Source organism: Onthophagus taurus, chromosome 6 (genome assembly GCF_036711975.1).
Source record: "Onthophagus taurus isolate NC chromosome 6, IU_Otau_3.0, whole genome shotgun sequence".
Taxonomy (NCBI): domain Eukaryota; kingdom Metazoa; phylum Arthropoda; class Insecta; order Coleoptera; family Scarabaeidae; genus Onthophagus; species Onthophagus taurus.
In genome coordinates, this window is record NC_091971.1 from 129,889 (window position 1) to 154,130 (window position 24,242).

Sequence of the window (24,242 nt, forward strand, 5' to 3'; positions counted from 1 at the left end):
GAAAAAGATCGTTACGTCAGAATTACGCAGAACACGTCACAACCAAAATTGGGTACCCAAAAGCGATAAAAAGAAAGAAAAAATGCGCGTACGTCGTGCGACAAGAGCCGATATAATTAGCTCAACGTGTCCGGATTGGTAACAGGAAAAAGTAATTTTTTTTTCGGAGCCTGAAACAACTTTCATATTCGCCCCCTAACGTATCACTACCTATATAAATGAAACGAATTTTTTTAAGGAATCACACTTGAAAACTATTCAAAATCAGGAGAACAACTCAATCGAATTAAAATGATTTCAAAGGTAATTAATTAGTGAAATTTTATAAAGGTAAATAATTTATTTCGATTAAATTTTAGATTTGCATCGTAGCTAGTATCTTAGCAATTTCTTCTTCAGCCCCAGTTGATCATCATGATGGTGCTACATCTTACGTCTCATTAAGTTTGGGGGGACATTCTCAAGGAAATCATCAACAATATATTCCTCAACCACAATACCAACCATCATCAGTTTACGTTCAAAAAGAAACTCCAACTTTAATTAAATATCCAACTTATTCTTCTTTATCAGCTTATTCTTCGTTACCAGCATATAACCAACATGAAGAAAAAGAATATGTAAGACTTTTTCTAATCAATAATAATTCCTCATTTTTATTTGTATTTTAGGGTCCCGCTCAATATGAATTTAAATATTCAGTTGAAGATAAACACACTGGTGACATTAAATCTCAACATGAAGTAAGAAACGGAGACTCAGTTCAAGGGGAATATTCTCTTCACGAAGCTGACGGTACCATTAGAACTGTTAAATATACAGCTGATAAGCACAGCGGGTTTAATGCAGTTGTTGAAAGAAGTGGACATGCCACTCATCCAGAAGCTCCTGTTAAAACTGGTGTTCGTTCAGTTCCGTTAGCTTATGATTATTATAAGAATTAAAATTAAGAATTTTAATTACTTTAAGCAATTATTTTTTGTTAGGTGAATTTTATAAAATAATTTTTATAGATTAATAAGTGTTATTGAAGGTTTAAATAAAGCTTTTAAATGATTTTAATGTGTCTAATTAACCTCTAATATGGGAAAGTTAAGATTTGGTATAATCTAACTTTAAACGTTCTTTTATAACCTCAAAAAGTTTCATTTCTTAAATCAAAGCCGTTTTGCAAAAAAACATTTTTTTTTAACTTCACTTACATATGTAAGTCGTCAATTTTAAAATGCAATTTAAAAAAATATATTCAGGGTGATTCACATAAGAACCGACACAGAACAGGGACATGTAGAGGACAATAAATTAAGACGATTTAACACAACTTATCTCTATACTAAGTTGTACTCCTGAGGAGTTATAGGCCTTCAAAGTTGGGTCATAAATTTTTAAAACATTGAATATCTTCGTAATACATTAAGTTAGAAAAACCAAATTTGGTATACGTTATGAGTGTACCGAAGGTATTAATTGGTAGCAAGTTGAGACCAATTCAGGCATTTGAAAGGGTTGATTACGGGTGATGGTCCCCTAAGTTTTGACAGATTTTTTTAACCTTTTGGTGGATTTAACAGATTATTACCTGATTTCATGTGGAATTTAATTCTAAAACTTTTTCTACTCTTATTATTTTTTAAAAACATTGTCGTTTTCATAAAAAGCTCAAATAACTAAAGACACGAATTTCGTTAATGCTACTTAAAATCATCGAAAATTCAGTAGTCGGCTGTGAAATTGTACGTCAAACTTGACAAATAGGTTATAAAACCTTGTCGTCAAATAACTTTATAACCTATTTGTCAAGTTTGACGTACAATTTCATAGCCGACTACTGAATTTTCGCTTATTTTAAGCAACATTACGAAATACGTGGGTTTAATTATTTAAGTTTTCTATGAAAACGACAAAGTTTTTTAAAAAATAATAAGAGTAAGAAAAGTTTTAGAATTAAATTCCACATGAAATGAAGTAGTAATGTATTAAATCCGCCAAAAGATTAAAAAAATCTGTCAAAATTTAGGGTACCATCACCTTTAATCAACTCTTTGAAATGCTTCAATTGAGTTCAATTTGCTACCAATTAATACCCTTGGTACACTCATAACGTATACCAAATTTGGTTTTTCTAGCTTAATGTATTACGAAGATATTGAACTTTTTAAAAATTTAAGAGCCAACTTTGAAGACCTATAATTCCTCAGGTGTACAACTTAGTATAGAGATAAGTTCCGTTAAATCATCTTAATTTATTGTCCTCTACATGTCTCTGCTCTGTATCGGTTCTTATGTGAATCACCCTGTATAAAATGAACTGTTGACCTTGGACCGTTAACATTTGGTATAATCTAACTTCAAACGTTCCTTTATAACCGCTTCTTAAATATTAGATGTACCAAAATTTTATGTCGCTTAATGTATGCGAATACTTTTATTTGGGATAAAAATCCTCCTTAAAACCATTCAACTTTATTTAATCAAATCACTTAAAACACATCAAAACCAAATTACGTTAAGGAATTCCTATTAGAGTTACATAGCAGTAATCAATTATGTAATTTGATCTTGTTCTAAAACCCGCACAGTTTCAACCATCCAGTAAAAAAATTCAGCTAGAAAGTGAATTTGTACAAAGCGGCGAACCCAGATGCTTATTAGCCTATTAAATTGTATTTATTCATGGTCAATTTTGCGTCAAAATAAAAAAAATAATAAATCATATACACGTAATAAAATCTAAATAATAATTTGATTAAAAAATTAACTTTTTACAAGAATTATTAGTGTTATAATCAGGGCACGGAACTTTTGTAACAAAACGATACGATATCCCCCCTCCACTCATTCTCAGAAAATCTTGATTAAAAAAACAGCATACTGTTCAGTGGGAAATTAAAATTTCAAGTTAGAAAAAAATTGTGTTAACAAAAATTGTTCCTGAAACAATTCTAAACAAACTTTGTCAACTTTTTTTTTTGATTGAATCAATAATTAAGGAGATAACCTCAAAATAATAATTTTTTTTAATTTTTCCGTTTTTATACATAATTATACTTAGATGCTTAATTAATAGAAATGTAAAAATTTTTGATTAAGATAATTGATTCAAAATCGAAATTGAAACAAATTTTATTTAAAACAATTTTTAATAAAAACAATAATTGTTGAGATAATTAATTTTGATAGCATACTATTCAGAGGGAAATTAAAATTTCAAATTAGCAAAAAATTGTTTTAACAAACACTGTTCCTGAAGTAATTCTAAACAAATTTTGTTAACAAAATTTTTTGATTAAATCAACAATAAGGATATAACCTCAAAAATATTAATTTTTGTAGCGTACTGTTCAGTGGGAAATTAAAATTTCAAATTAGAAAAAAATTATGTTAACAAAAATTGTTCCTGAAACAATTCTAAACAAACTTTGTCAAAATTTCTTTTTGATTTAATCAATAATTAAGGAGATAACCTCAAAATAATAATTTTTCCGTTTTTATAAATAATTATACTTAGATGCTTAATTAATAGAGATGTAAAAATTTTTTATTAAGATAATTGATTCAAAATCGAAATTGAATCAAATTTTATTTAAAACATTTTTTAATAAAAACAATAATTGTTGAGATAATTAATTTTGATAGCATACTATTCAGAGGGAAATTAAAATTTCAAATTAGCAAAAAATTGTTTTAACAAACATTGTTCCTGAAGTAATTCTAAACAAATATTGTTAATAAAAATTTTTGATTTGATCAGTAATTAAGAACATAATCTCAAAAAAAATTTTATATATATATTTTTTTTATTGAGAAAACTTTTGTATGAAATTTTCTGCTGAGAACGAGTGGAGGGGGGAAATCGTATCGTTTTGTTACAAAAGTTCCGTGCCCTAGTTATAATATTATTGGATGAAAAGTTGAACGCTCTCAATTTTCGTTGTGTAGGTGAGGTGAAAGCATTTTAGATAACAAAAACCAATAAATTCGAGATATAAATTAAAATGTTAATTTAAAATAAGTTAGGCAATAAATTTTAAATAAAGGTTAAAATGTTTAAGAAATTTTAAGTTTTGTTGAAACTTAATTTCAAATTAATAAATATTAATTTCATTGAAATAAAAATAATCTCCTATAGAACTAACATCTGTACTTACTAACACAAAACCATTTAAGTCACTTTCTCATCACGTTTCGATCGTAAATAAAGAAATAAACACCAACCATTTGTATATAAAATTGACTTTCCGGACGATATATTTTCAAAAGATGTGTTAATAACCGCGTTTTTTCGAACGGGATGAGTTAAACATTTCATCACTCCCGCTGTGTATGTGGAAGAATTAAGCAAAACGGCGTATTCATGGTGAAACGAGCTACATCTAAGTCAATTATTACTAAAGAACTAGACCATTGTTGAGATTTAAGAATGGAACCATTGGAAAGGATTTTTCTTCTTCGTTTACTTAAGTGCACCATTAACATAAAAAAATTTTCGTTGAGAAATTTTAATTCTCACACAAAAATATAATCCAATTTAAAGTTTCATGATTCATCGAAAAATTATTTTATGATTTCGTATAACGCTAAATTGAAAATCATTACATAATTGTAAATGGAGTAAAGGTAAAGGTGTATCTAGTCGAGAAATTTCATTTAGAGATTTTTTTAGCTTTATATAGCAAAGTTTATGGGAGTCCATTGTGTGGGAATTGCAAGAGGAGAAATAACTTTGGCTACTTCGGAGTGCTGCTGAGTCTTCGCAGGTTGTCGTATTGCTCTCTATGAAACGAAAGTGAAACGGTTTAAAAAGAAAATTAATAAAATAACAATTTTAAAGTTTTGTAACATTATTCTTGCAAACAATTTTTTTTTCCATTTTTGAAAATTATGATTTTTGAAGGTTAATTTCACGTACTAAACTCATCAGAGTGTGAATGAAACGGCATCAAGCACCAACAGAAGCGGCATACAGCAAGGATACCCATTTTCGCAATCGCGAAACCGTCGGCGAACTTTCAAAATCCTCTCTGCCGCCACCATAATAGAGATCCTAATTAGAGTTAACCGTCCAACACCATGTATAAAAGCGTCCCCCCAAACCAACTCATCATCAGTACACATCCAAACACCATCCACTAAGAAACAACCCAAACATATAGATCATATCATCAATAAAATGTTTAAGGTGATAAAAATAGTTATACTATTCGGAAAATTTTTAATCAAATTCTTTTTAGATTGTTTCTGTGAGTGTCGTGATTTTCCTTGCGACGGTTAACGCCGGTGTTTTAGGCGGAAATTTCGAACACAATACATATGATATCGCCCAGGCTATAAATAATTTAGGTGGTGGGCATGGATATTCTTCGGAAGGTGGTCAAAGCAGTTACGGAAGTGGATCTGATTATGGATCTTCAAGTGGTTCTAACGAACAAAGTCACGAAGAAGATTATTACGTAATAAATAATTAATTTGGGAGTAAAGTAAACTTTACAATTCTTTTTTTAGACCCCTCCGAAATACGAATTTAAATACGGAGTGTCCGATCCACACACCGGAGACGAAAAATCTCACCAAGAAGTTCGCGAAGGCGGAGTCGTAAAAGGATCTTATTCTTTGGTAGAACCAGACGGTTCAGTTCGTACGGTTGAGTACACAGCCGATGATCATAATGGATTTAACGCGGTGGTTACGAAAAGTGGCCAATCTTCACATCCAGAAGGAAATTATGACGTTGGTGGTGGATATGACGAATATTATAAACATTAACGACGATTTTATTTACGGGTTAATTATTATATATGTTTGTGATATAAACTTGCGAAATTCAAATATAAAATAAAAAAATAAATTATGTACATAGTTTTCTTGAATTTAAACTGTCAAATGTTGACAATTAGTTCTAGATCTGTCAAATTGACGTTTCATTTGAAGCGCCATTTATTACCCATTTTCAGCAATTCTAGAAATGTTTCTAAAAACGTTTTACAAGTTAACTACCTTACATCTGTATGTACATAGAAGTAAATCATTATGCTTAACAGATTTGCTAAATTTTAATTGAGCTTTAAAGAGTCATTATTGCAACCTGAGTTAACAAGTTTCATTCCTTCATATTAAGTATGTATGTTTGAGCACAAAACCTGCTGATAAATGATGCAATAGGAAGAGATATATGATGGAAAGTCTTCATTAGTGTGATCAACAAACCCATTTAATTGCTAGTGATGGATGGGGCTCCAGCTGTGGTAACGCAAAAGAATTTATTACTATCCCAATAAAAATACGCAATTCAGCAAACGTATGCACATTCCTTGATATCAATTTTTTGCCATTGATAGCTTATCTCGTTGAGAAAATGTTATACTTAAAAACTACTTTTTAAATCATTTCCTTTAAGTAAGATGGTTGAATTCTGCATAGGCACCAATGGTGTATGGTTATAAAATTCTGTGAAATGGTGTCTCGGTTTAGCCACTCTATTTTAGAACACACAACTGGTAAGTCAGATTTTACCATTTTTAGCACTCAAAACTTCATCAAAATTAGCTTAATCACTAACGTCCAGTATGATGGTTGGTGAATAGGAAGCTCTAGATAGCGCAAAAAGGGAACCTGAAGTATTCCATACAATTGTGGAACTACTCGGCGATATTTCCTTGGACATATTTATTTCTGATAATATTTGGAATATTTTGAATTAACTTAAAATTAAGCAAACCTTTACAAAAATTCTTGTAGAAATAGTAAAGTTCTTTAGAAATAAATTGATTCAGATGGTGTTAGTAATCTTGTCTCTGGTTAGGGCCTAATTCAGCTATTTTGCAAAGACATCATTATCTATTTTGCAACACAATCAGTGCAGCTCTATTGATTAAGGTTTTAAATTCCGAAAACATTTTCCCTTCAACCAAGTTATTGTCTTCGCCAAAAGCCAGTTTAGCTTATGTTGAAGGTAACTCTAGATCGGATCTTTTCAGTTATTATTATACTATGTGAGCTACATGCGGTCATAAATAGTGTACAGGTGTCCCAAATTCGTTGTCCGTATAAGCTATCTCCGAAACTAAAAGAGATAGAAAAAAAGTAGCTTACATGTCATGATCTCGTTTTTCGACAAACTGCTAATGCCGACAAGTCCAAACAGCTATCATCCTCTATTTTCATCCTATCGCCAAAAACGGAAAAATTTGCGAAATCGACTAACGCGAATAACCAAACCCAACCCAAAAAAAATAGGTAAACGACCTATTTATAAACTACTTTCATTTTTGATTTCATTGCTTCTTCGCAAAAAAAAACAATCCTAGGAATTATAGTAAGTTCTGAAAGCTCTAAGTTTATCACACCTTAAAACAAATAAGTTAAGAATATTTAAAAAAAAATTGTATATTTTATTTTGTTACTCTATTGAAAGTTCAGACATAATAAAATTAAAATCTAGGTTAGATTTTAAATTTTAGACTTATATAACCATATGTAAATCATTAATTAATTCATAAAAACTTCTAGTTCACATAACTTGCTAATTAAATTACTTACCTCTAATATAACCTTAAATTTATGTCTTAAATTTACATTCTTTATTCTCATTTTATTTACCTTTTTTTCCTCGTATTAGCGGAAATTAAATACAATACAAATTACACAATTCAATTTCTTTACAAAGATGAGATTTCATTCATAAAAGATAAAAGTCATCTCATTCGTATCTCATTCATAATGTTACGCAAAACTTGTAAACCCATTATTAAGTAATTAGCTTGTTAAGCGCGCTGTTGACCTTAAAAAAGATCAAGAAGAAACAAAATACATTAACTATTAAGTGTTTAATTGTTTAATCGTATTAAATATGGTGATTACTTTAATTGGGGTTTTAAACGGATACTTTAAATGTTACTGAGTGCTTGAATATTTTGAAGTGAAATATTTGCCGCGGTAAAATTAGAATAACTTATTGAAATAATTGTGGCGCAAAGAGAACCGGCACACGCACTTTCAAATATATGCAGCCGTAACCGAATTTAATAACGTTTTTATCAATTAATTCTCGCTCGACTGGCATTTAGTGAACGCCCGGTATAAATATCAACTCTGCACAACCGATTCGACAAGTAGTTCGACTGATTTAGTTTGATAAAGAACAAACAGACCTTATAAAAATTTAAACAAATTAAAAATGTTCAAAGTAAGTTTTTTTTATTTTCATTCTTATTTATTCATTATTTATTATTTTAGGTACTAGTATGTTTTTCTATCGTAGCTTACGTTTTAGCTACAGGAGACCAAGATTATTATGTAAGTTTTTTTGTTCATAAAATAATAATTTAAAAAATTTAATTATTTGTTGAAAGCGCCATCTCTTAAGGTTACGTTAAATTTACATAGTTAAGTAAATTGGGTTGCCTAAATTAACGTAAATTTCTTTTTATTTTTACAGGCACCTCCAAAATATGAATTTCAATACGGTGTACAAGACAAACACACTGGGGATAATAAACAACAACAAGAACAACGTCAAGGAGATAAAGTAACCGGTTCGTATTCTTTCCTTGAAGCCGATGGAACGCGCAGAATTGTTCATTACGAAGCTGATGATCATAATGGATTTAATGCACGCGTTGAAAGGGTTGGACACGCGCAACATCCTCAACATTACCGTACAAATGATGGACAATACTTTGGGCAAGGTCACCAATAAAACTAAAGCTAAAAAACAAATTGAAAAATGTTCTTCGTTTCGGTTGATGATTGTTTGATTTTTCTTTGCGTTGCGAATGTACATAGTTAGTAGTTAGTATAATCATCCGTTGTGCGAGATCTAATTGTTGTTGATGGTCTGTTTATGTTTCTTTTTTATGGAAAATAAATTATGTTTTTTATTGTTCGAAACTACCAATTTTAACTAAACTTAAAAAAAAATATTAAAAATCATCCTGAATTTATTTATTCATTTCTTTAACCTTATCATTACTTTCATATAAGAACTTATTTTGGTTTAAATTTTAAGTGGTATGTTATCGCGATACGTGTAAATTGTAATTAATTAAGTTTAATTAGTCCTTCCGTACGTGAGTCGATGTTTATAATGGGTTAGTCGGATTAAAAAGATTAAAATTAAACAGGTAGCACTTTAACGGGGCGTTTTCAACGAGCGCAAAACTCCGTGTTGCGCAAAATCGATAAAAATAATCCGAAACGTATTTACAACGTTCTTCGACCTAAATACCATAACAATTAGACCTGGAGCAAGTTTTAGTTTTCATATTTCTTTCCAAATAAAACATCAAAGTTGATGTTGATTTTATATTTTTTGTATTTATTTTTGTTATTGAATACTATTTAAAAGGATTCTTACGTAATTGAACATATTGGAACGGTCGCCTTCCGTCATCGTTGACATAAATTATGTCGATCCAGTTTTCTTTAAAGTTTAGACTTTTTTTTTTCTTCGTCCCATACTAGATCAATTTAACGGCCGTTATAAATCTTTGAGGAAAAATTAATAAAGCTATTCGGGATTTCTCAACTATAACTAAATGAAATCGATAACCATCTATATCGGGCAAGATTTAAGTGTTACTATTTAATTAATTTATTAAAGCTTTTTCGGTATCGTTAACACAATAGCATATTCATTTCAATTTATGAAAGGTACTTAAATTCTCCATCAAAAAATCTCTAGCAACATTCATTTATCGTTAACGTTACGTAATAGATTATTACATAAAATATATTTCACTCTATTCACAAACTCAAAGCCCATCCGAAATAATTTTTTTATGAACCTAATTTAATTAAAGGAAACCGCCTTTACAGGAGCACTACTAACGACGGTTGATGTAATTCGGAAGCCAAATTGGATGAAAAAACGGTTATAATTTTTTTATCTTTAATCTAATTTGAAATCCGTGATGTTAAGTAATAAAAAATTGTTTGTGAAGTAGTATTTTTTGTTGACCACAGACAATGGTCCTAATGAATAAAATTTTAGCAATTGCTTTAAGCAATCGCTTTTTAGGAAAAGCAATTGCTTCACAAGTAAAAGCTATGGCTAGATTATCACGTGAATAAAATTTTTAAGCAAATGCTGCCGTTCCTACACCTCTATAGCAATTGCTTATTCGAACAGGTCTCAACCTGTAAATTTAGATATGTAGTTCAACTTTTACTACTGTGTTGACGTTAATACAACACCGTGGGTTAAATAACGTTAATAAAACAACATTTTGTGCCATGGCAGATTCTAGTGGAAATGAGGAATTTAACAATGATGAAGAAATTGATAAGCGATTAATATTTGTCCACAAATTGAAGGAACATAAAATTGTTCTTAACAAATCACAGGCTCCTCAAATTAAAATCGAAAAGGAGGCCGCTTTAAACGTGTTAGTGTAACAATATAGAGAAATTTTTAATGTGTCACTTATAACAAAACAATTATCCAAAAAAATTAATATCATGAAAACCGAAATAAAAAAGAAGTTCGACATTAATAAGACAGGCAATAAAGGTACAGTATATAAACCTTGAGAAAAATTATTATTAGACATATTGACATATTATTGCCCGAATCGAAATCTTTTTCTAATTCCGCTAAAACGCCAAAATATTGCGAAGGTACACGAAAATAATACAAAAATGACGTTCTTTAAGCGGTCATAACTCATAAACCATGTACTCGATTATCAAGATCTATAGGTCATTCAATTCGCCATAGTTTCTTCTATCGAAATCACAAAATGCCCTAATGGCATTTAAATGGCTAACGCCCGGTTTCATAATGCGGGACTTAAAGCCACTTTAACTAAAGGCACTTTTAGGTTAAAGCCGGCATTAATATCGATTTTAAAGTTGACGCGTTCCATAATACACTCATACGCCGACTTTAGTAAAAGGCGCTTTATGTTTTTTATTCAAGTTGGTCACACTGAATTCTAGTAAGATTTCATTCGTTACGATTGTAAACACTGCGTTTCCCTGTCACACTGTCATTTTTGAGTATAAACATCGGTGGAATCACGGTGTGTTAACTCAATACGTATAAAAAAAGACAGATATTTAATGGGTACCACGGACGGCTAGATGGCACTGTAAGCACAAATTGCTTAAAGTCCCTAGATTTACAAAGTACCGCGGTTTGCCGCCATTTTGGCCATTTTGAATGTCAAGCGGGAACTTCAAAACTATGTCGTTCTATTGATGACATTACGCCAAAATTCCTTTCATTTTTTCTCGTGGTACTCTGAAGAGTCGAAAGTGCAGGCGTTTTGTTGCAGACAAAACGAAGTGAAAACAAAATTCAAATTTTCACCAGTCAACATGAAAATGGTACCTTTACTGTTATCATTTTCATGTTGACTGGTGGAAGTTTGAAATCAATAATTAATAACCATTAACTGAATAAAAATACTTTTAAATTTCGCGCTTTATTAAAAGTAGTAGGTACCACAGACCACTAGAGGCGTTGAAATCAATTTGACCGAAAAAATAGTGGGGAGTAATGCTTCTATATATATATATATTTATATTTATTTTTCTATGGGTGGAATGTTGAGTATTCGATATTATTTCTAATATGTCTTTAATCAAGAAAAGGGGGTTGAACTTCTCTAAGGAAGAAGAATTGATGTTAGTTGAAGAAGTTGAGAAAGAGCAGGGTGTTATTGAATGTAAGACGACTAACAAACTGTCGACTTGCGAAAAGGTGAGTGACTACATAAAATAATATTGTATAATATTGAAATATGACTTATATTGTGTGTCTCGTGTTGTTATTTGTAGGAGCAGGCATGGGCACGAATAGAGTTGAATTTTAATTCAAAGAGTACACACTGTCGCAGCATCGATCAGCTGAAAGCGAAGTACGATAATCTGAAAACAAAAGCAAAGAAAGCTGTGGCAAGAAATCGGATTAATCTCACTGTAACTGGTGGCGGTCCCGCAAGTAGCACAGATTTTGATCCGGTAGTGGAAGCTGTGTTAAGAATTGTAAATATCAAAACGGTAATTGGCTTAGGAGGGCAATTTGACAGCGATAATGTAATTCTTTGCTTTTCACTATATAACATACATAATATATTACATATAGTACAGTAAAATGATTGCAGTAATATTTTACAGATAGGAGATATTTCAGTAGAATACGTGGAAATTCCACCAACTCCAGCGACAGAAGCAAGTGAGGTTCCGGTGTCGTGTCAGACTATGGTAATGTAAATTACTGTAGGTCATGAAGTTGCTCGTAATAATAAACATGTTTTTTTTAGGAGAGTTGCGTAAGTGAATTGTGCGCTCTTAGAAATGATGTTACCGAGTCAATGAATCCTATAACTGTACAGGTATAAAATATCCATATTTTATTTACTGTTTTTACTAACATCATATTATGTTTTCTAGAGTATAGTCGATACTCCACAGGTGAAAAAGGTATATCTATATGTATCGTCGGCATAATCTGTAAAACCCGTAAGTCTACCTTTTTTATATGTGACTTACGGGTTTTGCGGAATGATTATAGAGACGTTCAAGTTGGAACCAGTACGTGCCCAGTAAATTAAAAGATCCAGTTTCTAAAAAACTAAGGTTAACCATACCAAATCCTCTAGTAGATACAAAGATAATTTATTATGAAGCTAAAACTTTATATCTAACAATAAGAGGGGAAATTGATGCACAACAGCAAAGGGCGGAAAGAGAGAAAAATAAAGAAGAAAGAGAGAAGAAAGAAGAAGAAAGGAGAAATGAAGAATTTAAAATGAGAATACGTTTATTGGAATTGGAAATAGCTCAAAAACAGAAAGATTTGACTAAATAATTAACACATGAAACTGTATACGATATATATATATATATATATATATGAAATATATATTATTTATAAAAAGTTAAAGTCTACCAAAATGTTCATTAATAAGCAACTGCCTCACACCTCGACCCCTACCCTCAACCCTTTCTATGTTATGATCGTCATCCTGTTCAATTTCGTCTTCGTCTGCGTTAAATGGATTGGTCCATTCTCCAGGAATACTCTCATTCATGTCTATGGCCATATTATGTAGTACTGCAGTCGCAACTATCACATTCATTGTTGTTTCTATCTGCAGCCTCTAATAAACTTAAAATTGGAAATCTTCTTTTCCACACTCCATATTGACGTTCAACCACATTCCGTGTTCTGATAATCGATTCATTGTACAAGTTCTCAGCTGGTGTTTGTACTTGTTGTAAAGGTGTCATAAGGTATGGTTCAATTTTATAGCCACTATCTCCAACAAGCATATATCGTCCATACATCCCATTTTGAAAGGCTTCTTTTAAACTACTGTTATTAAATATGGTTTGGTCGTGACACGAACCAGGCCACCTCGCAACAATATTCCGAATTTTTAAACGTGCGTCAGAAACTGTCTGCACATTCAGTGCAAAAAAACCTTTTCTTGAGCGATATATTTCACCGTCTTCTCTTCCTGGTGATTGTATCTTGATAAGTGTACAATCAATAGCACCAATAACTCGTGCGTGGAAATCTTGCAAATCGATAAAACTCTTCCGCAGCCCTATTCATTTCTGCATTCGTAGAATACATTTTTGCGTAGCGAGGTGATAGTGACGCTATAGCACTGGTAACTTTCTTTACTATCCTACATGCTGAGGCTTTCGATACTCCAATAAAATCCGCTACAGAAAGGAGCATATTCCTTGTTGCATAGAACCTTAGGGTTAACAATAGTCTATGCATTGCTGGTATAGAGCCCCCTCTAAAGAAAAATGCAAAGTATAAATATACCGGATATATTTTTATTATATAATATAACTTACTTGGTTGAGGTCAGCGATATTGCGTCTTCAATTAATGCCAATAACGAAACTACCGTATCTTTTGTTAGTCGAAACCTTTCAAAAAATTCAGTTTCATTATATCGATGGAAACAATCCACTCTCTTCTTGTAAACTTTACGTCTTCTAAATACAAGTACAGGTTCATCTTCCGATGATGAACTTGAACTCGTATCCATCAAATTCATTGTATTTTGAGTGAAATGAACAGATATATAATCAGCGGACAAGCACACGCAGTGACACTTATAGGTTATATTACAGCGCTTAAAGCCGCTTTTCCTCGTTAAAGTGAGAGAATCGCGACTTTAAAGTTAAAGCCGGCTTTAGGGTTAAAAATTGATTATGAAACGCGTTTTAAAGATAAAGTGACTTTAAATATTTAAAGCCGCCTTTAATTTTATTATGAAACCGGGCGTAAATGCAGTTGTTGAAATGCCCTATTCGACATATTTAATAATATTTAATCATACACATCAATTATCTCCTTAATTAATTGATCAATTTTAGTCATCAACGTCTCGATCGAAAGCATGATCCACAATGAATGCGAAGCCGGAAATGTCCGATCTCAAAATTTACTAAGTACCTACGTACGGTTATTTAAATGCCTTCACGTATCTCCCGACTGAAAGTCTAGCCCCCAATGCGAAAAATGAGTAGCGTTCAAACGGTTTTTATCTGGCAACATTACACCGTTCAAATCGCGAATTATCTTGATATGTTTCGGTAAATTAATAAAATTGAAAACGACTCACCGAATGGATGTTGTTTCCCTTGGATTTTACTTTGAAGCTCAGCTGGAAAGAAAAGATAAATTATTTATTGTGACAAAAAAAATGCATAAATACGATACCTTTTAACATCCATAAAATAGTAATCCGATGATCTCAACTATATCACTAATATCACCTAACACTTGGAATAAATATAGCACGTATTTTATCACTTCATTCAAGTAATAAGGTTTATTTTTCTAAACTGCTTTATCACCCTTAAATGCCCGCACATAAACTAAAATGCGTTATTGGCGAATCAAGTTCCAAACATCCCCTCCTTAATTTATTGTGTGAAGAAGGAATACTAGAGGTGAATATACAAAAAATGTAAAGACGACGGGACGAAGCGGTTTTAAATCGCAATAAAAAAATTACTCGTTTTCTCGAAACATTTCAAATAAAACTTAATTCATTTTATTATAATAAAACGCACTACCGAATTTTAATGCTTAACACTTCCTGCAAAAGAATCAGGTGTCCAATAAATAATTAAAACAAAGCACCCGACATTGGATTATGGATATGCCTTATTCTTTGTGTCATGAAATATAAATTTTAAAAAAATCGTATCTCAAGAACGAATTGAGATATCATAATGAAATAAAAAACAGTTTAAAGCAAATTTGATGTACCATAAATGATGTCTTATCTTTCGTTATGATTTTTTAAATCCAACTCTGTATATTTGAATGTTATAGATATGAAATATAAATTTTGAAAAGAGCATCTCTTTTTTATGCAAAAAAATCATGAGGTACGTCTCTTAAGACGGCTAAACCCGAAAGTGCTCAACTTTAAGCTTTCATTTAGTATCAAAACCATCTTCATAAATAAACTAGATGTGATTTATTAAAATTTGACAGATTTTATAGAATAAAAATTTTTTGGTTTAATCATTTTGTAAAATTAACTTTTTATTTCTTGCTCGTGCTTTCAATTAGTCGTTGGGAATTGGCGGTGAAAAATGGTTATTGTCAATATTGGTAATGGAAATCGTTAATAATTACCGACACTTAAAGCGCATATTAAAGTGATTTATAGTCGTGTTGCAATCGAGTACAAGATGTTTTCAGTTTTAAGAGTAAGAAGAATTTATTTTTTTTGTTTGTTTTCAGTGAAAGCTAAATATTTCGGGTTTAACGAGAAAATCCAATTTAAACCGTATCATTCTCTATCTCGTCTTGTTTATTTCTTTCTTAATTCCGTTTTAAAATAAAAAAGAAAACGTCCAACGAATGTAACGGATCGACTTTTTAATTCACATTGACGTGATCGTTATAATTTTTAATATGCTAATCTTTAAAACGGTTAAGATAATTATCTTTGTTTGTGTTGACAGGTCGACAAGTTAAAAAAATCCAGATTAAAATCGTTTGTAAGAAAATTGTTCTTAAATTAAAAGTTTTGAACCAACTTATTTTTCCTGACATAAACGCACGTTCTGTGAAATAAGGAGTGTCCGTTTTCAATTCAAACATTTTAAAACGTTCGTTTTTCTTAAATCGTTAAAGTGGCCGTTTTTGCACCGGTTTATTGTCGTCATTTTACATAATCCGACGGCAACGGACATTTGAGGCTCGCAGAATGACAACCGCATTAGATAAGAGAGAACCGAAAGCAAACCCAAGAAAACTGAAAGCTCCTTGATGACTGTATTAACTCGAGAAAACTGAATTATTCATTAAGTGTTTCACTTCCACAACAAATTTATTACTGTATCATAATATGTGCGATTCTTAAAGCTTAAAACTTTTATTTCTTATTTTATCTTTATTCGTTATAGAAAAAGTCAGACTCACGACTCAGGATCTTTGTTGAGTTCGTGTTTTTTGTTTTCATTTTAAATGTTTAAAGGCGTGGTTGTTACACACACAATTTTTACATGTGCGTAACGGTGCGTGAAATATTAGTCGATGGATATATTTATAAATTTACATTCTTTTTTGTTACTCAACATCTAAATTCTTCCTTTAAAAAAATAAGCATTTTACCATTATCTTGGACACCCACGGTGTAACCCAGAAAGTAACACTCTCTAAACAGGCATAGTGTAAAGTACATAAATACGTGTAAAATGGACGGTGTAATAACAATAAAGACTAATTCAATTTCGAACGGCGGAGAACGAGAGCAATTTCGAAACGCCTATTTAGTAATACGATTTTAAAACCTTCCAAGTTTTAAAAGAATTTTTTACGCTCCTTATAAGTAATTCTACACCTTCATTCTTTTTATAGAATTGAATATGAAACATATGGATAATTTTTTGTATTTTTAAATAATCGATGCTATTTGTAATATAAAATTATTTTTTAAGATGGTTCTGATACTAAAAGAAACTTTAAACTGTGCACTTTTAAACGATATATTTTGCTCATAGGTTTGTTTGAAAAACAAGCCAGAATAATTTGTTAACGGTGCACTATAACGTAACAAAACTGCTGTCAAATTTAAAAAAATCATACATAAATGGCTTATTTTTGAAGATTAAGAGATGATTCTGATACTAAAAGAAAGCTTAAAGTTTACACGTTTAAACGATATATAATACTCATAGGTTTGCTTGGTAAATTAGCCAAAATATTTTTTTTATGGTAACTACATATGTCCACTATAATCTAACAAAACCGCTGTTAACTTTAAAAAAACATAAAAAAGCTTATTTTTGAAGATTAATATATGACTTTCATATAAAATTAAAGCTTACATTTTTTTCTATAAAATGATGTCGAACAATCTTTGATTATATATAATATGGATTGAGCCAACGAGAGAGATAGCTTGCGCAAGGTGATCGAATCGAGATAGACATAGAAGCGTACTGACATATAATGGACGTGCGTTAATTTATAAGATAAAAAACTATCAATTAGAAGTAACATTTATAATGCTTACAGGTGATGTGAAACTGTATTATCGCGAACTTTGCACACGAAACAATACATTTTTAAACATAACGGTGTGACTGGCTGTGACACAACAAAACGATAAACGTCAAATGGAAGAGGTTTGACACTTTTGTGCGCATGCGCCCGTCTGTTTAGTACCGTTTTATGTCTATCTTTGTTACACTTTCACATTATCGCTTTCCATCTGCGTCTATTCACCTTGAGCCACATCTACTTTTTGTTAGTAGATATATTCAGTTAGCTCAATCCATATTATATACAGGGTGTCTCAGCGAGACCGGTCATTAGACGTTTCTGGGGTTCTGGCGAAAATAAAAATTTGAGAATTCAGACTTAAGTATTATCAATTATGATCTCTTCGACTAAAATATTTTCAGATTTCTTGCACTTCCGGTTATACCGGAAGTCGCCACCTACTTTATTTTTTTAAATAGAACACCCTGTATATTTTTACATATTTGGATTTGTCTGCTTTCCAGGTTTATAAATAACTTTACTTTTTGCAATTTGATTCATCCATTCTCGAGTTATTCGAATTTTTCTAGAAAAATCTGTTCCAGCAGACATTTGTTCAAAAAATCAGAGAACACTCGATTTTTGGGATATCAATTTAGGATTCAGAATATGCTTAAACAACACGATAGAGTATGCTTTGGTGCCGAGAACGGCTGTCTAGAACGTTTGGTCACTTTACTATGGCACGTTAACTTTTCAAAATTTGGAAGTACCATAACTTCATTTTTTTAAATGGCACCCCCTATATTTTATTACTTAGTCGTCTTCGGTGTCTCATTCTACATCTTTTATATGCCATGTGTCCCATACCTAACATTAATAGTTTGGGAGATAATTAGGGTTTTTTGAAAAATGCACACATATCATAAGAATATTTAGCCTAGTGTGCCATGAAAAACAAACCTTTTCAATGAGTTCTTGTCAAAGACACACTTGTTTACGTCACTTGATGCATGTGAGCTAATAATTATCTGTTAGGTCCCTTAATATTAGTTCTGAAAAGAGTTAAAATCGATAACAATAACGAAAGTAACATTTATACAAATCAAGAAATTCTTAATTTATTTTTTATGCATAAAAAGTGCGACAAAGTTCGTAGTATGATTACCAGATCTTCTTTGGCAGCTCGAATTGAGGTGTTGGGACTGGGCTCGAAATAAGCCAAGGTATTCACCTCTTCCGTTGCATTATCTACTACATTTTTTGGTCAGTTTAATACGTGATTAATTCGTCCAAAATGCAAAAAATTTGCTTCTATTCTTCTAAATTTACCTTTTGTCATCGGAGGTAAATGTGGATAATTTTCATTAAGCATTCTGCAAGTTCTACTAAGAACTTTGTCGCACTTTTCGTGCACAAAAAATAAATTATGGATTTCTTCATTTGTATAAACATTATTTACGTTATTAATATCCATTTTATCTGGTTTCAGACTCACAAGCATCAAACAACGTAAATCAGACTTTGACGTTTGTCAATAAGTCATTAAACATTTGTTTTCCATGGCACACTAGTTTAATATCGATATGATATGTGAGCATTTTTCAAAAAACCCTAATTATTTCTCAAACTATTAATGTTAGGCATAGGACATATGGAGTATAAAAGATGTAAAATGAGACGCCGAAGACGACTAAGTAATAAAATATGGGGGATGCCATTTAAAAAAATGAAGTTATGATAGTTCCAAATTTCGAAAAGTTAACGTGTCAGTGTAAAGTGACCAAACGATCTAGACAGCCGTTCTCGGCACCAAAACATACTCCATCATGTTGTTTAAGCATGTTCTGAATCCTAAATTGATATCTCAAAAATCGAGTGTTCTATGATTTTTTGAACAAATGTCCGCTGGAGCAGATTTTTCTAGAAAAAATCGAATAACTCAAGAACGGCCGAATCAAATTGCAAAAAGTAAAGTTATTTATAAACTTTGAAAACAGACAAATCCAAATATGTAAAAATATACAGGGTGTTCCATTTAAAAAAATAAAGTAGGTGTCAACTTCCGGTATAACCGGAAGTGCTAGAAATCTGAAAATATTTTAGACGAAGAGAACGTAATTGATAATACTTAAGTCTGAATTCTCAATTTTTTATTTTGGCCAGAACCACAGAAACGTCTAATGACCGGTCTCGCTGAGACACCCTGTATAATACTCATAGGTTGCTTGGTAAATTAGCCAAAATAATTTTTTTATGGTATATGACCACTATAATCTAACAAAACCGCTGTCAACTTTAAAAAAACATCAAAAGCTTATTTTTGAAGATTAATATACAGGGTGCCCATTATGTATGGAATATAGTATATATCTTGGTAGGTATCAACTTTATAAAAAAACATTTTATACAAATGTTGTTTAATATTTTATTTGACATAATAAGACAGCATTCAATTGTTTTTATTTCAGAAAACAAATGAGCAACGGATAACACTTGAAGTTTTTTAAATGGCAATGTACCCTTTCGTTAGGCTCATTTGATAGAGATTTTTTTTCTCTTTACGATGACGTAAAATTTTTGAAACAAATGTAATAATTGTTTATTAAGAAAATTTAACTAATAACATTTATCTAGATATCCGAGTCGTCAAGTACCTCGAATTATTGGAGATGTACACTAATTTTTCGTTTATTTGTTTTATTTTGTATGTAAATTTAATTTACAGTAATAATTCGAGGTACTTGACGATCTCGGATATCTAGATTAATGTTATTGATTAATTTTTATTAATAAACAATTTTTCTCAAAAATTTTCTGATGTAAGGATACAAAAATTTTACGCCATCGTAAAGAGAAAAATAATCTCTATCAAATGAGCCTAAAGAAAGAATACATTGCTATTTAAAAAAATTTAAGTATTATTCTTTACTCATTTGTTTTCTGAATTAAAAACAATTGACTGCAGTCTTATTATGGCAAATAAAATATTAAACAAGTTTTGTATAAAATGTTTTTCTATAAAGTTGATACCTACAAAGATATATACTATATTCCATACATAATGGGCACCCTGTATATAAAATTAAAGCTTACATTTTTTTCTATAAAATGATGTGGAACAATAAAGAATTTTAAAATTTCTAAAGATATTATATTGAATTATGTGTGTTACACTAACGGTGTTAAATTATAGAAAATTGTTTTAAAATCTTTTAAGATAAGAAACGTCGTAGAAATATTTATTAACAGGTTGTAAAATCTCTATATTTTTCTTATGACAATCAATCATCTTAAAGTGGCAACGTACAACTGTAACCACTCATTATAACAATATAAAAACGAAAAAATAGATGATAATTTTTTAAATGTATTATATAAGTTAATTGAATTGGTACAGAAAAAAAAAATATATACATATAAAAAACATTAATTATTTTTCACACCGTTTAATATTACAAACGTAATGAATATGCTAATTCGTAGAATTTATATTGTACGTATGCAAATCGAAAGTGTAAAGCAGCGCTCGAGATATCTTTAAGAAGAAAAGAAAATAAAAAAATTAAAAATAAAATAAGCGGCTGCTGCTCTTAATGTAAGTTGTAACAGGCGACCAAAGCTTACGTAATCGAACGCGATTTTACTGGTCTTTTCGAAAAGTACCCAAACGGAAAGTAGATCAGCAACATCTATTTTAAATAAAAATATTTTGTAAATACTATTTTAAACAAATTATGTACCACAGAAAGATTCTATATCTCAATTATATACATTCAGAAAAGAAAAAAAATGCACAATTTAAAAAATAAAATTTGATTTTCAAATTTAAATTGTTTTCGAGTTTAAAACGTTTCGGTTTCGGTCTATTGATTTTCGATGCCAAAGACATTATGAAACCAACGATGCGTTAAAACTACGTACAAGAACCACGATAATGACCTCCTCGACAACGGCATTGGTCAAGTGCACAAGACCATCTTCGAAGACAAGATTAGAAAAGTTGATTTTTTTTTGCCGGATTCCGAAGTTTCAACGTCGCAATATTTTTTTTTCTTAAGAACTGGAAATGCTGGACAACTTGCACTTTTGGAAATTAGAAATAAAGGCGATCCACGTAACATTGTTTTTATCGATCGTTTCCGGTACAATAAAATTTAAATTATTATCAACTTCTAAATTAATAAAAATTTATGTAGTGTAGATAATTTTAAAGTATGCCAAATAGTTTTAGATACATCTCAATCCAAAAATAATCGTGCTGTCTTGAGAGTCTCAACAAACCGCAACAATCAGAATTATAGCTTCTTATCGGTGAAAGTAAAACACCGCTAACATATAGGAGGAATACTTTTGTGAGCTATCCAAGCAGGGCAGAGCTGCCCGGATGTATATAAAAGCCTGTAACATCTGAAACATGTCAGTAGTTTTAGTTTCATAGCGCGAGAAACGTTTTATCGATAGCCCAAGAACACAAACAAAAATTTATTGGGACAAGAAAACATTAAGAACAACAAGAAATGAGGGGATTGGTAAGTTTTTAAAAAATTATTAATAATTATAAAAAATTACATTATTTCTTTTTGATTTATCAGATAGTAATTTTTTTGGCAACAATTTTATCGAAAACAAACTGTTTAGAAGACCCCGATCTTTTGAAACATTGCGGAGATGCAAAAGCTTTAGCCTTAGGATTATCACCATCATCGGGATATTATCAACAACCAATCGTTCAAACATACCAGATAACAGCACCAAAACAAGTACAAATTACAAAAACCATACCATTTTATCCATCATATCAAACAATTTCCCAACAAGATCTTCATTTACCACAAATAACCACAAAAAATGCGCAAAGTTATTCTGTAACGGACGGTTTGTCAACGTATTCCGATAAAATCGCTTTAAACAATTTGATATCAACCCCAAAAATTCAAGAACAAGATGGTTATTTAGATGGATCTGGAAAAGATGGATCTTCTTATGTTGAATATTCTGGGCCAGTTGTTAAAGATTCAACACCGATTTATGTAAAAAGTTATGGATCAAATTATGGATCTGAGTATTCCGCGTTAAATTATCATAAACCCCAATCGATTTCTTTAATCCCAACGAAAGTTGTTGATTTAAATTCAATTGGAACCGATTCTAATCTTTATGGACATGGATATCAAAATTCTAATGATGGGAAATCAAATTCCTACAACATCAATCTTAGAAAATCAAGTGGATTGGTACAAGTTGGAGGATTAGGAAGTTATGGAAATAATTACGGAGGAAATTATGGAGTTGGTTTAGAATATTCTGGAAATGGCAAATCAACATCATACAGCATCTCTAATTTGAAAATTGGAAAATCAAATGGGCTTCAATTGGGAACTGGAGGTCATAATCTTGGCAATACCGGAGGAAATTATGGCGCAAACTATGTAGGAAATTATGGCGGATATTATGGAGGAGGATTAGGTTATACAGTTGATGTTGGAAAAGATTTATCTTCCGGAATTGGTAAAGCAACATCTTACAGCGTTTCAAATTTGAAAATTGAAAAATCTAATCATTTGGGAGGAGGACCACAAAGTTATGGCAGTTATGGAAAAAGTTTTGGAAGTCATTCCGGAGGAAGCCCCATAATAAATAATATAGGAATACTTGGAGGATCTTCTGGATTAAGCACAGGAAGTCATTCTGGGGCGAATTATCTAAGAGCTAATATTGGGACTAATTCTGGTCCTACAGGAGGAAATTACCTAAAAAATCTTGCTGGAGATTATAAATCAAGCTACGGACTCGGGGATTACGCCGAAAACTCAAAATATTTATCTGGCGGAGGAAAAGCAACTTCTTACAGCGTATCTAACTTAAAAATTGAAAAAACTGGATTAAAAGGTATCGGAGGAAGTTACGGATCTGGAAATAATTATTACGAAGGTAATAACGATATTCAGCTACAAAATGGCAGTGGAAAAGGAAAAGTTTTATTAAAAAACAATGGTTACTACGTAAGTAATTTTTTTGATTCTCATAATGAAATGTTAAGCGCCGGATTTCGCACCGTTAACTTTTAACGATCAACAAATTCGGTCGCGGCATAACGAAAAAATTCCATTAAGCCCGTCATGTCAATTTATCGAAGAAGAGAGTAAAGTACGGTAGCCCGAGCGATAAAAAAGTAAAAGTTCGAAACACGTGTGAAATTAACGATTATCTTATTATTTAAGATAACCGCGTTTTAATGAACGCGGGGAAAACGGCTTTTTATAAAACCCTTAATTTACAATTACATCGTTGTATTTCGACGTTTACGATCCATTAAAATAATTTAAGATTTTTTTTGAAATTCCCGCTTTATAATTGAGTTTATTTAGTATCAAGCCTCCGTGGCGCAATTGGTTAGCGCGTTCGGCTGTTAACCGAAAGGTTGGTGGTTCGAGCCCACCCGGGGGCGTTATTTTTTTTTTTTATTTTGAGAAATTATTTTTTTTTAGGATGCCCATCCAAAATATGCATTTGAATATTCCGTTCATGACACCCACACGGGTGATATAAAGGAGCAAAAAGAACAAAGGGATGGCGATGTTGTTAAGGGACAATATTCTCTTGTTGAACCGGATGGAAATGTAAGAACCGTAACTTATCAAGCCGATTGGGAAACTGGATTTCATGCTCAAGTACACAACTCAAAGAAAAATTAATTTTTAAACTTACTTTTTTAATAACATTCTTTTTATCACTAGTCTAAGAATTTTTTACGCTACATTTT

General features: G+C 31.2%; 4 protein-coding genes and 1 non-coding gene across 6 annotated transcripts; all 5 read left to right on the forward strand.

Annotated features, from left to right (window-relative positions):
• Positions 1 to 221: 221 nt before the first annotated feature.
• LOC111415710 (uncharacterized) lies at positions 222 to 5,842 on the forward strand. Its single transcript, XM_023047529.2, has 6 exons — positions 222 to 303; positions 360 to 620; positions 672 to 938; positions 4,922 to 5,179; positions 5,232 to 5,450; positions 5,503 to 5,842. The coding sequence occupies exons 1-6, from the start codon at positions 292 to 294 to the stop codon at positions 5,761 to 5,763; spliced, it is 1,278 nt and encodes a 425-aa protein (XP_022903297.2). The 5' UTR covers positions 222 to 291; the 3' UTR covers positions 5,764 to 5,842.
• A 2,261-nt stretch (positions 5,843 to 8,103) lies between these two features.
• LOC111415716 (adult-specific cuticular protein ACP-20-like) lies at positions 8,104 to 8,952 on the forward strand. The gene is made up of 3 exons (XM_023047535.2): positions 8,104 to 8,182; positions 8,233 to 8,292; positions 8,435 to 8,952. The coding sequence occupies exons 1-3, from the start codon at positions 8,174 to 8,176 to the stop codon at positions 8,693 to 8,695; spliced, it is 330 nt and encodes a 109-aa protein (XP_022903303.1). The 5' UTR covers positions 8,104 to 8,173; the 3' UTR covers positions 8,696 to 8,952.
• Positions 8,953 to 11,017: 2,065 nt separating this feature from the next.
• On the forward strand, positions 11,018 to 12,819 carry LOC111415709 (nuclear apoptosis-inducing factor 1-like). 2 transcript variants are annotated; one of them, XM_071197067.1, is made up of 6 exons: positions 11,018 to 11,701; positions 11,779 to 12,036; positions 12,118 to 12,204; positions 12,264 to 12,335; positions 12,394 to 12,423; positions 12,515 to 12,819. In XM_071197067.1, exons 1-6 carry the CDS (start codon positions 11,573 to 11,575, stop codon positions 12,809 to 12,811), a joined length of 873 nt encoding a protein of 290 aa, XP_071053168.1. In that variant the 5' UTR covers positions 11,018 to 11,572; the 3' UTR covers positions 12,812 to 12,819. The 2 variants fall into 2 exon arrangements, with proteins under 2 accessions (XP_071053168.1, XP_071053169.1); XM_071197068.1 differs by having other exon boundaries at positions 11,779 to 12,000.
• A 9,019-nt stretch (positions 12,820 to 21,838) lies between these two features.
• Positions 21,839 to 24,242, forward strand: LOC111415699 (pro-resilin-like). Its single transcript, XM_071196918.1, has 3 exons — positions 21,839 to 22,008; positions 22,072 to 23,481; positions 23,968 to 24,242. The coding sequence occupies exons 1-3, from the start codon at positions 21,997 to 21,999 to the stop codon at positions 24,172 to 24,174; spliced, it is 1,629 nt and encodes a 542-aa protein (XP_071053019.1). The 5' UTR covers positions 21,839 to 21,996; the 3' UTR covers positions 24,175 to 24,242.
• Positions 23,854 to 23,927, forward strand: TRNAN-GUU (transfer RNA asparagine (anticodon GUU)). Its single transcript has one exon. It is a non-coding gene; the product is annotated as a tRNA-Asn (tRNA).